General features: G+C 44.4%; 1 protein-coding gene across 2 annotated transcripts; it reads left to right on the plus strand.

Annotated features, from left to right (window-relative positions):
- The first annotated feature begins 3093 nt into the window (after positions 1-3093).
- On the plus strand, positions 3094-13860 carry LOC135561700 (NACHT, LRR and PYD domains-containing protein 1 homolog). Of its 2 annotated transcripts, XM_065003438.1 has the most exons (9): positions 3094-4751; positions 5394-5458; positions 5592-5806; positions 5988-6247; positions 6405-6530; positions 6633-6765; positions 6851-6871; positions 11979-12261; positions 13139-13860. In XM_065003438.1, exons 2-9 carry the CDS (start codon positions 5451-5453, stop codon positions 13143-13145), a joined length of 1053 nt encoding a protein of 350 aa, XP_064859510.1. In that variant the 5' UTR covers positions 3094-4751; positions 5394-5450; the 3' UTR covers positions 13146-13860. The 2 variants fall into 2 exon arrangements, with proteins under 2 accessions (XP_064859510.1, XP_064859509.1); XM_065003437.1 differs by lacking the exon at positions 3094-4751 and having other exon boundaries at positions 4768-5458.
- The last annotated feature ends 950 nt before the right edge of the window (positions 13861-14810 follow it).

Here is a 14810-nt window from a genome sequence, read left to right on the forward strand (position 1 = left end):
AAAGCCTGGACCTGAGGACATCAGAGACCATGGTGGAGAGAGTTGTATCAAGCCTGGACCTGAGGACACCAGAGACCATGGTGGAGAGAGTTGTATCAAGCCTGGACCTGAGGACACCAGAGACCATGGTGGAGAGTGTTGGATAAAGCCTGGACCTGAGGACACCAGAGACCATGGTGGAGAGAGATGGATAAAGTCTGGACCTGAGGACACCAGAGAACATGGTGGAGAGTGTTGGATAAAGCCTGGACCTGAGGACACCAGAGACCATGGTGGAGAGTGTTGGATAAAGCCTGGACCTGAGGACACCAGAGACCATGGTGGAGAGTGTTGGATAAAGCCTGGACCTGAGGACATCAGAGACCATGGTGGAGAGTGTTGGATAAAGCCTGGACCTGAGGACACCAGAGACCATGGTGGAGAGAGTTGGATAAAGTCTGGACCTGAGGACACCAGAGAACATGGTGGAGAGTGTTGGATAAAGCCTGGACCTGAGGACACCAGAGACCATGGTGGAGAGAGTTGGATAAAGCCTGGACCTGAGGACACCAGAGACCATGGTGGAGAGAGTTGGATCAAGCCTGGACCTGAGGACATCAGAGACCATGGTGGAGAGAGTTGGATAAAGCCTGAGAAATGTGAGTGATAATTGTTTATAAATCAAAATAGTTTTAAAGCGTTCATTATAGTTGAATGTGAGTGTTATTTGATTAACAGTGATAATTGTTTTTAAATCAAAATACGATTAAAGGAACACAATCACTTTGGTCAAAACAAACTTAAAGGTAGAGTCAGCAATATGACGTAGATGCACAACGTAAACAGCAGAGTGGGTCAATTTCTACAACAACTAAGAGTGTTGTAACACGATGCTAAACTTCTCTGCTGTTTTGGTCCCGTGACTACCACACTGTAAGAGAGTGAATAGAACCCGTGCACATGGGCAGATACTGTGTGTGACTGTGTGAGAGAGGTCAGGCATCTTGCTCATCACAATATCTGTGGTGCTGCTCGTACATCATCATTTAGCTGACTCTACCTTTAAGCTCTCATCCTAGGATCTACCAGAAATCAGGCCCCCAACATCTACAAAACATGGACCAGAACGATGTTGTTTCCTGCTTCCACAAACATTAATTAATATAACACTAATGTCAGATTATGGTATGCTAATGAGTGTACAGTCAGAGACTGTTGCTCACTTATATTCATTTTTATTACAAGTCTATGACCCTATATGAGACCTTCAGTTTCTAGGAGCACAAAATTAATCACAGTGACTTCCGGCGCCGACAGAGATGGCCGCCTCGCTTCTCGTTCCCAGGAAACTATGCAGTTTTTTGTTTTTTTACGTGTTATTTCTTACATTGGTACCCCAGGTCATCTTAGGTTTCATTACATACAGTCGAGAAGAACTACTGAACATAAGAGCAGCATCTCACCCAGGACAACAGAATGGATCCCAGCCGGCGACCCCAAAAAATGACTTCGTAAAAGGGGAAAACCAAGCGGTCTTCTGGTCAGACCCCGGAGACGGGCACATCGTGCACCACTCCCTAACATTCTCCTCGCTAATGTCCAGTCTCTTGACAACAAGGTTGATGAAATCCGAGCAAGGGTAGCATTCCAGAGGGACATCAGAGACTGTAACATTCTTTGCTTCACGGAAACATGGCTCACTGGAGAGACGCTATCGGAGTCGGTGCAGCCAGCTGGTTTCTCCACGCATCGCGCCAGAAACAAACATCTTTCTGGTAAGAAGAGGGGCGGGAGCGTATGCTTCATGGTTAACGTGACGTGGTGTTGCCACAACAGCATACAGGAACTCAAGTCCTTCTGTTCACCTGATTTAGAATTCCTCACAATCAAATGTCGACCGCATTATCTACCAAGGGAATTCTCTTCGATTATAATGACAGCCGTATATATTCCCCCCCAAGCAGACACATCGATGGCTCTGAACGAACTTTATTTGGAATCCATATATCCGGAGGCTGCATTCATTGTAGCTGGGGATTTTAACAAGGCTAATCTAAAAACAAGACTACCTAAATTTTATCGATTGCGCAACCAGGGCTGGAAAAACCTTGGATCATTGCTATTCCAACTTCCGCGACGCATATAAGGCCCTGCCCCGCTCTCCTTTCGGAAAAGCTGACCACGACTCCATTTTGTTGATTCCTGCCTACAGACAGAAACTAAAACAAAAAGCTCCCGGGCTGAGGTCTGTTCAACGCTGGTCTGACCAATCTGATTCCACACTCCAAGACTGCTTCCATCACGTGGACTGGGATATGTTCCGTATTGCGTCAGACAACAACATTGAAGAATACTCTGATTCGGTGAGCGAGTTCATTAGAACGTGCGTTGAAGATGTCGTTCCCATAGCAACGATTAAAACATTCCCAAACCAGAAACCGTGGATTGATGGCAGCATTCGCGTGAAACTGAATGCGCGAACCACTGCTTTTAATCAGGGCAAGGTGACTGGAAACATGACCGAGTACAAACAGTGTAACTATTCCCTCCGCAAGGCAATCAAACAAGCTAAGCGTCAGTATAGAGACAAAGTAGAATCTCAATTCAACGGCTCAGACACAAGAGGTATGTGGCAGGGTCTATAGTCAATCACGGATTACAAAAAGAAAACCAGCCCCGTCACGGACCAGGATGTCTTGCTCCCAGGCAGACTAAGTAACTTTTTTGCCCGCTTTTGAGGACAATACAGTGCCACTGACACGGCCCGCAAGTAAAACATGCGGACTCTCGTTCACTGCAGCCGACGTGAGGAAAACATTTAAACGTGTCAACCCTCGCAAGGCTGCAGGCCCAGACGGCATCCCCAGCCGCACCCTCAGAGCATGCGCAGACCAGCTGGCTGGTGTGTTTACGGACATATTCAATCAATCCCTATCCCAGTCTGTTGTTCCCACATGCTTCAAGAGGGCCACCATTGTTCCTGTTCCCAAGAAAGCTAAGGTAACTGAGCTAAATGACTACCGCCCTGTAGCACTCACTTCCGTCATCATGAAGTGCTTTGAGAGACTAGTCAAGGACCATATCACCTCCACCCTACCTGACACCCTAGACCCACTTCAATTTGCTTACCGCCCAAATAGGTCCACAGACGATGCAATCTCAACCACACTGCACACTGCCCTAACCCATCTGGACAAGAGGAATACCTATGTGAGAATGCTGTTCATCGACTACAGCTCGGCATTTAACACCATAGTGCCCTCCAAGCTTGTCATCAAGCTCGAGACCCTGGGTCTTGACCCCGCCCTGTGCAACTGGGTACTGGACTTCCTGACGGGCCACCCGCAGGTGGTGAGGGTAGGCAACAACATCTCCGCCCCGCTGATCCTCAACACTGGGGCCCCACAAGGGTGCGTTCTGTGCCCTCTCCTGTACTCCCTGTTCACCCACGACTGCGTGGCCACGCACGCCTCCAACTCAATCATCAAGTTTACGGACGACACAAAAGTGGTAGGCTAGATTACCAACAACGACAAGACGGCCTACAGGGAGGAGGTGAGGGCCCTCGGGGTGTGGTGTCAGGAAAATAACCTCACACTCAACGTCAACAAAACTAAGGAGATGATTGTGGACTTCAGGAAACAGCAGAGGGAACAACCCCCTATCCACATCGATGGAACAGTAGTGGAGAGGGTAGTAAATTTTACGTTCCTCGGCGTACACATCACAGACGAACTGAATTGGTCCACCCACACAGACAGCATCGTGAAGAAGGCGCAGCAGCGCCTCTTCAACCTCAGGAGGCTGAAGAAATTCGGCTTGTCACCAAAAGCACTCACAAACGCACAATCGAGAACATCCTGTTGGGCTGTATCACCGCCTGGTACGACGACTGCTCCGCCCACAACCGTAAGGCTCTCCAGAGGGTAGTGAGGTCTGCACAACGCATCACCGGGGGCAAACTACCTGCCCACCAGGAAACCTACACCACCCGATGTCACAGGAAGGTCATAAAGATCATCAAGGACAACAACCACCCGAGCCACTGCCCGTTCACCCCGTTATCATTCAGAAGGCAAGGTCAGTACAGGTGCATCAAAGCTGGGACCGAGAGACTGAAAAACAGCTTCTATCTCAAGGCCATCAGACTGTTAAACAGCCACCACTAACATTGAGTGGCTGCTGCCAACACACTGACTCAACTCCAGCCACTTTAATAATGGGAATTGATGGGAAATGATGTAACATATATCACTAGCCACTTTAAACAATGCTACTTAATATAATGTTTACATCACCTACATTATTCATCTCATATGTATACGTATATACTGTACTCTATATCATCTACTGCATCCTTATGTAATACATGTATCACTAGCCACTTTAACTATGCCACTTTGTTTACATACTCATCTCATATGTATATACTGTACTCAATACCATCTACTGTATCTTGCCTATGCCGCTCTGTACCATCACTCATTCATATGTACATATTCTTTATCCCCTTACACTTGTGTCTATGGTAGTAGTTTTGGAATTGTTAGCTGGATTACTTGTTGGTTATTACTGCATTGTCGGAACTAGAAGCACAAACATTACGCTACACTCGAATTAACATCTGCTAACCATGTGTATGTGACAAATAAAATTTGATTTGATTTTAAATAATTATTAATTCATTATTACATGATATTGTCAGTTTTAAATAACAACTACTTTTGACTTCAGGGATTCCTCAGAGCTGTAAGACTTGTGACCATGTTTGGGTAAGTCATTATGTCAATTCTTACTTTTACATACCTGCAGGAGTCAGGCACAGTCTCAAAGCCAGGTGTGTACTGACCAACCATTCATCCTGGGCTATAGACAGTCCTGTGTTCTGCTTTAGTAATATAAACACAGTTTCAAAGCCAGGTGTGTACTGATCAACCATTCATACTGGGATATAGACAGTCCTGTGTTCTGCTTTAGTAATATAAACACAGTCTCACAGCCAGATGTGTAGTGACCAACCATTCATACTGGGATATAGACAGTCCTGTGTTCTGCTTTAGTAATATAAACACAGTCTCACAGCCAGATGTGTAGTGACCAACCATTCATACTGGGATATAGACAGTCCTGTGTTCTGCTTGTAGTCATTCAGGATTTTAGCTGTTGTCATATTTTGCCATTAGACAGTTTAATTGATAAATCACCATGATTCCATGTAACATTGAATAAATACATTAGATCAGATACTTTGGGTTAATGGGCCAGTTTCCCGGACACATTAAGTCTAGTCCAGGACCTTAAAGAACTTTCAATTGAAACTTCCATTGAGCATGCTTTTTAGTCCAGCACTAGACTCAATCTGTGTCCAGGAAACAGGCCCCATATGTATTACTGACATGCTTGTCCTTGTTCAGGACTCCACACACTGGCTTCAGATTGAACCCTTGACTTCCACTGTCCAGGGAGTGACAATGTTCAGGTAAAATAACTACTTTTAACATTTCATTCCAATTGCTAGTGTATTTCCCCATTACCTTTGGGAATAGTCTTCTAATCCAACCTCTCCATTTGACCATTTGACCCTCTCTCCCATATCTTGTTGTTGCCCTCAGACACAGGACACCCAAAGGGAGTTATGAGTGCACAGTGTCTGGTCTCCGCTGGGTGTGTGAGAGAGATGTCATTCTGAAGTATCACTTCAGGAACTGGGAACCCTACAGTCAACTTCTGAATGACATGAGTTCCACCCAAGGTGGTCCATTGCTGGACATCACTATGGAGTTAGGTGAACTGGAGGAAGTTCATCTGCCACACTGTTTCTGTTTTGGTAAAACCATATAGAAATAGTATTCAGAAAGACATTTCCATGTAACTGATTTTTACTTCCTGAATGAATGAATGAACTATTCTGGGAGTTTGAGTTTACTGGTACTACATATTCTTTGTGTTTTAGTTGGATGAATAATACAATATTTGTCTTTCTGTCTCCTTTGTATTGTGTTGTTCAGGGACCAACCCTTCCCTGATGAATGAGATGAAGATTATTCATGTAGAGGAACATGGAGTGTCTTTAGAGAAAGTGCATGAGGTCACCAGATTCCATGCTAAGATTTTCCATCCCAAGTTTTCACCTATCTCTGTTATACTGAGTTTGATCTTTTCTTGGAAAGTATATGTCCACTGTGAGCTGATGCTCTATCTGACAGTGAAAAGGGAAACACTAATTCCACGCCTGTACCTGTTCCCCTGGAACCCCGGCCAAATACAGGTGAGGTACCATTATTATAGAGATGACCTTAAACTGCACCCCTGGTTAGTTATGTTGACACTCATTAAATGAAGATAAATGTGTTGCTAGTTTTCTGAATAATGTTTGAATTAGACATTACATTGACTGGCTGGTTATTTCGTGCCTCGTTTCGCAGGCTGTGGAACAACAGGAAAAGTCTCAAGGGTCTTCAAGGATTCTCATCTCCAGACCAGAGCGGTCCTTCAAACTGAATAGTTCCTTCAGACTGAACATTCCCTGTTCTACTGCCATCAATCCACCGGTACAGTTTTAGTAGACTAAGAACATGAATCTGATATTTAAGTCACATTTCAATGCATTGATCTCTCTCTCTCTCTCTCTCATCATCTCTCTCTCCCTCCAGAGGATTCATCTCATACATAGAGACACCACACCAAGCTTTTTCAGGGCGGTTGTGAAAATGACAGGGATTGACATTGAGATGGAGTTATTCAGTGATGATGAGAGGACAGTATGGAAAGAAATTGTATCACGAGGTAGGAGCACATGTCAATCATCACTTTGTACTTTTGTACCAGATGTTATTTAGAGTGATATAACCTCATGTTGTTTATCTTTCAGATGAATACTATCAGAACCAAGGTAAGACCCAGATGCAGACTGTCCAAGTAACAGTGTTTATTGTAACAACAGGCAAAGACAGGTCAAGGCAGAGGTCAGTAAACCAGAGAGGGTGCAATAGGTACCGATCGGCAGGCGGGGTCAGAGACCGGCAGAGTGGTCAGGGACAGGACAGCAAGGGTCAAAACCGAGAGGACAGGAAAAGAGAGACTGGGGAAAAAAACAGGAGCTGAGACACAACACTGGTTGACTGGAACAAACAAGACAAACAGAGGACACAGGAATAAGTACACGGGGGGTAATGGGGAGATGGGCGACACCTGGAGGGGGGTGGAAACAATCACAAAGACAGGTGAAACAGATCAGGGTGTGACAGAATACGTCACTGTTTTCAGACCCCTTGACTCTTCCACATTTTCTTACATTACGGCCTTGTTCTAAAATGGATTCAATAGTTTTTTTCCCTCAATCTACACACAATACCCCACAATGACAAAGCAAAACACAGGTTTAGACATTTTTTTGTCACACCTTAGAGAGCCTTTTTATTTCTCTCTTTGGTTAGGTCAGGGTGTGATTTGGGTGGGCATTCTAGTTTTTCTATTTCTTTGTTGGCCGGGTTCCCAATCAGAGGCAGCTGTCTATCGTTGTCTTACTTAGGCAGCCTTTTTTTCCACCTTAGTTTGTGGGATCTTGTTTTTTGGTTAGTGCCTGTAGCTTCACGTTATGTTTTTGTTTTATTGTTTTTGTTTGATTGTTTTTGTTTGCGCCTTGGTCTAATCCATCTAACGACGGATGTCAGCCTTGTTCTAAAATGTATTCAATTGTTATTTCCCTTCATCAATCTCCACGCAATAACCCATAATGACACAGTAAAAACAGGTTGTCATTTTTGCAAATGTATTAAAAATTTTAAAACCGATCACATTTCCATAAGTATTCAGACCCTTTACTCAGTACTTTGTTGAAGCACCTTTGGCAGCAATTACAGACTCTATTCTTCTAGGGTTTGACGCTACAAGTTTGGCACACGTGTATTTGGGGAGTTTCTCCCATTCTTCTCTTCAGTTCCTCTCAAGGTCCTCTCAAGGTTGTATGGGGAGTGTCGCTGCACAGCTATTTTCAGGTCTCTCCAGAGATGTTGGATCAGGTTCAAGTCCGGGCCCTGGCTGGGCCTCTCATGGGCATTCAGAGACTTGTCCCGAAGCCAATCCTGCGTTGTCTTGTCTGTGTGCTTAGGGTAGTTGTGCTGTTGGAAGGTGAACCTTCATCCCAGTCTGAGGTCCTGAGCCCTCTGGAGCAGGTTTCATTCAAGGGTCTCTTTGTACGTTCATCTTTCCCTCGATCCTGACTAGTCTCCCAGTCCCTGCCACTGAACAACATTCCATAGCATGCCGCTGCCACCACCATGCCAGACGCTTGGCATTCAGACCAAAGAACATTCTTAGTTTCATCAGACCAGAGAATCTTGTTTCTCATGATCTGAAAGTCTCTTGATGCCTTTTGGCAAACTCCAAGTAGTCATTATTACTGTTTATGTGCCTTTTACTGAGGAGTGACTTCCGTCTGGCCACTCTGACATAAAGGCCTGATTGGTGGAGTGCTGCAGAGATGGTTGTCCTTCTGGAAGGTTCTCCCATCTCCACAGAGGAACTCTGGAGCTCTGTCAGAGTGACCATCGGTTTCTTGGTCACCTCCCTGACCAAGGCCCTTCTCCCCTGATTGCTCAGTTTGGCCGGGCGGCCAGCTCTAGGAAGAGTCTGACAGCTTCCGGCGCCGACAGAGATGGCCGCCTCGCTTCGCGTTCCTAGGAAACTATGCAGTTTTTGTTTTTTTACGTGTTATTTCTTACATTGGTACCCCGGGTCATCTTAGGTTTCATTACATACAGTCGAGAAGAACTACTGAATATAAGAGCAGCGTCAACTCACCATCAGTACAACCAAGAATATGACTTTCCCGGAGCGGATCCTGTGTTCTGCCTTCCACCCGGGACAACGGAATGGATCCCAGCCTGCGACCCAAAATAACGACGTCGTAAAAGAGGCAAACGAAGCGGTCTTCTGGTCAGGCTCCGGAGACGGGCACATCGCGCGCCACTTCCTAGCATACTACTCGCCAATGTCCAGTCAACAAAGTTGATTAAATCCGAGCAAGGGTAGCATTCCAGAGGGACATCAGGGACTGTAACGTTCTTTGCTTCACGGAAACATGGCTCACTCAAGAGACCAGACCAGCTGGCTGATGTGTTTACGGACATATTCAATCAATCCATATCCCAGTCTGCTGTTCCCACATGCTTCAAGAGGGCCACCATTGTTCCTGTTCCCAAGAAAGCTAAGGTAACTGAGCTAAACGACTACCGTCATCACTCTCTTCCGTCATCATGAAGTGCTTTGAGAGACTAGTCAAGGACCATATCACCTCCACCCTACCTGACACCCTAGACCCACTCCAATTTGCTTACCGCCCAAATAGGTCCACAGACGATGCAATCTCAACCACACTGCACACTGCCTTAACCCATCTGGACAAGAGGAATACCTATGTGAGAATGCTGTTCATCGACTACAGCTCAGCATTTAACACCATAGTACCCTCCAAACTCGTCATCAAGCTCGAGACCCTGTGTCTCGACCCCGCCCTGTGCAACTGGGTACTGGACTTCCTGACGGGCCGCCCCCAGGTGGTGAGGGTAGGTAACAACATCTCCACCCCGCTGATCTTCAACACTGGGGCCCCACAAGGGTGCGTTCTGAGCCCTCTCCTGTACTCCCTGTTCACCCACGACTGCGTGGCCACGCACTCCTCCAACTCAATCATCAAGTTTGCGGACGACACAACAGTGGTAGGCTTGATTACCAACAACGACGAGATGGCCTACAGGGAGGAGGTGAGGGCCCTCGGAGTGTGGTGTCAGGAAAATAACCTGACACTCAACGTCAACAAAACTAAGGAGATGATTGTGGACTTCAGGAAACAGCAGAGGGAACCCTATCCACATCGATGGAACAGTAGTGGAGAGGGTAGTAAATTTTAAATTCCTCGGCGTACACATCACAGACGAACTGAATTGGTCCACCCACACAGACAGCATCGTGAAGAAGGCGCAGCAGCGCCTCTTCAACCTCAGGAGGCTGAAGAAATTCAGCTTGTCACCAAAAGCACACACAAACTTCTACAGATGCACAATCGAGAGCATCCTGTCGGGCTGTATCACCGCCTGGTACGGCGACTGCTCCGCCCACAACCGTAAGGCTCTCCAGAGGGTAGTGAGGTCTGCACAACGCATCACTGGGGGCAAACTACCTGCCCTCCAGGACACCTACACCACCCGATGTCACAGGAAGGCCATAAAGATCATCAAGGACAACAACCACCCGAGCCACTGCCTGTTCACCCCGCTATCATCCAGAAGGCGAGGTCAGTACAGGTGCATCAAAGCTGGGACCGAGAGACTGAAAAACAGCTTCTATCTCAAATCAAATCAAATCAAATGTATTTATATAGCCCTTCGTACATCAGCTGATATCTCAAAGTGCTGTACAGCCTAAATCTCAAGGCCATCAGACTGTTAAACAGCCACCACTAACATTGAGTGGCTGCTGCCAACACACTGACTAAACTCCAGCCACTTTAATGATGGGAATTGATGTAAAATATATCACTAGCCACTTTGTTTCCTTACCCTACCCTAAAAAATGTCAGTCTCTCGATATGCAAAACTGATAGAGACATACCCCAAGCGACTTACAGCTGTAATCGCAGCAAAAGGTGGCGCTACAAAGTATTAACTTATGGGGGCTGAATAATTTTGCACGCCCAATTTTTCAGTTTTTGATTTGTTAAAAAAGTTTGAAATATCCAATAAATGTCGTTCCACTTCATGATTGTGTCCCACTTGTTGTTGATTCTTCACAAAAAAATACAGTTTTATATCTTTATGTTTGAAGCCTGAAATGTGGCAAAAGGTCGCAAAGTTCAAGGGGGCCGAATACTTTCGCAAGGCACTGTATCTTAAGGATGATCAATGGAAACAGGATGCACCTGGGCTCAATTTCGAGTCTCATAGCAAACGGTCTGAAAACTTATGTAAATTAGGAATTTCTGTTTCTTATTTTTATACATTTGCAAAGAAATTCTACACCCGATTTCGCTTTGTCGTTATGGGGTATTGTGATGACATTATGGGGTATTGTGATGTCATTATGGGGTATTGTGATGTCATTATGGGGTATTGTGTAGATTTTTTTATTAACAGTTATTTAACTAGGCAAGTCACTTATGAACAAATTCTTATTTACAATGACGGCCTAACCCGGACAACACTGGGCCAATTGTGCACCGCCCTATGGGACTCCCAATCACGGCGGGTTGTGATACAGCCAGGAATCGAACCAGGGTCTGTAGTGACACTGAGCTGCGCCACTAGATTGGTGAGGATTTTTTTTGTCATCTATTTTTAGAATAAGGCTGTAACATTACAACATGTGGAAAACGTCAGGGGGTCTGAATACTTTCCCAAGGAGGTGAATATGAGGCTTTCAAAAACATCCTGATTTGTTATTGTTACCCATCTACCAATCACTGCCCTTCTTTATGAGGCTTTCAAAAACATCCCTGGTCTTTGTATATAGTTGAATCTGTGCTTGAAATGCGATACTTGACTGAGGGACCTTCCAGATGTTGTATCTATGGGGGACAGGTCCACTTTGACATTAGAGTATTTTCAGTAGACTGTTGACAAAACATTACAATTAAATCCATCTTAATCCCACTATGTAACACAATAGAGAAATCCAAGGGGTATGAACACTTTTGCAAGGCTCTGTATGTTATGTAGAATAGACAATCGTGTCAGCCAGGCTAGGCGTCAATTCCAAATAAATCAGTCAATTCAGGAAGTAAACTGAAATTCCAATTCAATAACTGGAAAAAGGCATCTATTTTCAATGACTGATGGGAAAGAAGAAAAAAAACCTGGTTTAATATGAATTGCCTACAACCCTGGAGTCAGCTCAAAACAAGAAATGACTATCAGAGGAATGTTAACTGGAGAGACTGTTAGATGTAGAAACAGCTGCTGTTCACCCTAAAGACATATTAATTTAATTGACCTCCCCTTCAGCATTAACACTACCTGGGATTCCTGCTGAGGAGTTTCTGAAGAAACACAGGTCTGAACTCATTCAGGGAGTCAAAAACCCAATGCCAATAGCAGATGATCTGTTGTCAAAGAGCATGATTGGTGATGAAGAGTACTCCAGAATAAAAGCTGAAACAACTGAACAGGAGCGAATGAGAGAACTACTGAATGCAGTCCTCCCTAAAGGACCAGAAGTGATGGGAGCTTGTCTCAAAGCTCTCAGTGAACATGAACACCATCTTGTTAAGTACTTGAGTGAATCTGGGTAAGACCGGTTTCTTTTCTCCCTCCCTTGAATATGTGGAATGATTAAATATAGGTCAAATAAAAACATAGCTACCCAGATCAAAGAGAGTCTTTTTCAGAATGGAACCATGTTTTTGTGTTGCTGCCTGTAATAATTTACTCTTATCATAGGACCATTATCTCAGGTGTATCATAGGGCCATTATCTCATCATTATCTCAGGTGTATCATAGGGCCATTATCTCATCATTATCTCAGGTGTATCATAGGGCCATTATCTCGTCATTATATCACCATTATCTCATGAATATCTTACGGTCATTATCTCATCGTTATCTCATGAATATCATATGGCCATTATCTCATCGTTATCTCATCATTATCTCAGGTATATCATATGACCATTATCTCATCGTTATCTCGTCATTATCTCAGGTATATCATAGGGCCATCATCTCATCATTATCTCAGGTGTATCATAGGACCATCATCACATCATTATCTCAGGTGTATCATAGGACCATCATCACATCATTATCTCAGGTGTATCATTGGACCATCATCTCATCATAATCTCATCATCTCAGGTGTATCATAGGGCCATCATCTCATCATTATCTCAGGTGTATCATAGGACCATCATCTCATCATTATCTCAGGTGTATCACAGGACCATCATCACATCATTATCTCAGGTGTATCATAGGACCATCATCTCATCATTATCTCAGGTGTATCATAGGACCATAATCACATCATTATCTCAGGTGTATCATAGGACCATCATCACATCATTATCTCAGGTGTATCAGGACCATCATCACATCATTATCTCCTCCTTCTTCTCCATACTTTTTGATCTCCCTCTTCCCTCCTCCTCCATCCTCTGTCTTGTAGCACCTAATCTGAAGATGCTGAGGCCTGTCTCCTAGTCTGTGGACGAAGACACTTCACCTAATCTGAAGATGCTGAGGCCTGTCTCCTAGTCTGTGGACAAATACACTTCACCTAATCTGAAGATGCTGAGGCCTGTCTCCTAGTCTGTGTACGAAGACACTTCTTCACCTAATCTGAAGATGTTGAGGCTAGTCTGTGAGGCTAGTCTCCTAGTCTGTTGAGGCTAGATGTTGAGGCCTGTCTCCTAGTCTGTGGACAAAGACACTTAAATGATTTTAAGGGAAATGTTTGTTTGTGCTATTCTTTTAACAAATGTCTGTTTTATTCATGTGCTGTTCTGTAAACTAATGTGTGTGTTCATCAAGTGGCTGACTGTAGAAATCCTCACTATCAGTAGCTGTAATTTGGCAGTAAGGCCAGACGTTGGTTTGAGAACGAGATATCTCAGTTTCAAGGTCTCAGTTTAGAGAGAAGAAGTCTCGTGAGGTGTTGGTCTGTCAAATGCTATGAACCAGTATTGGTCGGTCACATGAATGGAACAAAACGGTAATGATTCATTAATTATGCTAAATCATGCAAATGTAACTTGTCTGTGTATAGCTATATATTAGAAAACTGCTGGGGCTGCCCCAGGCATAGCCCCTGATTGACATGTGTACTATGGTGCATTTAGTTGGTTGGAACCTCTCCAGCTCACTGACAATAAATAATGATTCATTTAAGATTGACTTTGAGTGTCACTGTGTGAGGCTAGTCAAAGATACACACCACCACGTTGACATCTTGACCAAAGACCTTCCTTGGATTCTTTATGGGATTACAACTCACTCTGTCTGAAGGGAATGAGGAAATGGGCTCATGAAAGGGGGGTAGCTGAGAAGGCAGAGAAGGCACGTGACATCACCGACATGGTGTTGAGAAAAGGAACTGAGTCAAGTTACAGGATGATCAACCTTATTTGGGGAACAACCTAATGGTAGAATGGATAGTAACAGTGTTGGGGTACCAACCTAATGGTAGAATGGGTAGTAACATTGTTGGGGAACAACCTAATGGTAGAATGGATAGTAACAGTGTTGGGGTACCAACCTAATGGTAGAATGGGTAGTAACATTGTTGGGGTACCAACCTCATGGTAGAATGGGTAGTAACAGTGTTGGGGTACCAACCTCATGGTAGAATGGGTAGTAACAGTGTTGGGGTACCAACCTCATGGTAGAATGGATAGTAACAGTGTTGGGAGTACCAACCTAATGGTAGAATGTATAGTAACAGTGTTGGGGTACCAACCTAATGGTAGAATGGATAGTAACAGTGTTGGGGTACCAACCTAATCGTAGAATGGATAGTAACAGTGCTGGGGTATCAACCTAATGGTAGAATGGATAGTAACAGTGTTGGGGTACCAACCTAATGGTAGAATGGATAGTAACAGTGTTGGGGTACCAACCTAATGGTAGAATGGATAGTAACAGTGTTGGGGTACCAACCTAATGGTAGAATGGATAGTAACAGTGTTGATCCTGATCCTAGACCAATTAAATATAGTTGTTGGTTCCTAACATGGTTCTGTCGTGCTCTTGTTCGAGTTTTAACATGATAAAGAGAAAGTATTCTGTTTCTGGGTAGTTTACTACATACACACCTGTTACATACACACCTGTTACATACA

Source organism: Oncorhynchus nerka, linkage group LG18, assembly GCF_034236695.1.
Source record: "Oncorhynchus nerka isolate Pitt River linkage group LG18, Oner_Uvic_2.0, whole genome shotgun sequence".
Taxonomy (NCBI): domain Eukaryota; kingdom Metazoa; phylum Chordata; class Actinopteri; order Salmoniformes; family Salmonidae; genus Oncorhynchus; species Oncorhynchus nerka.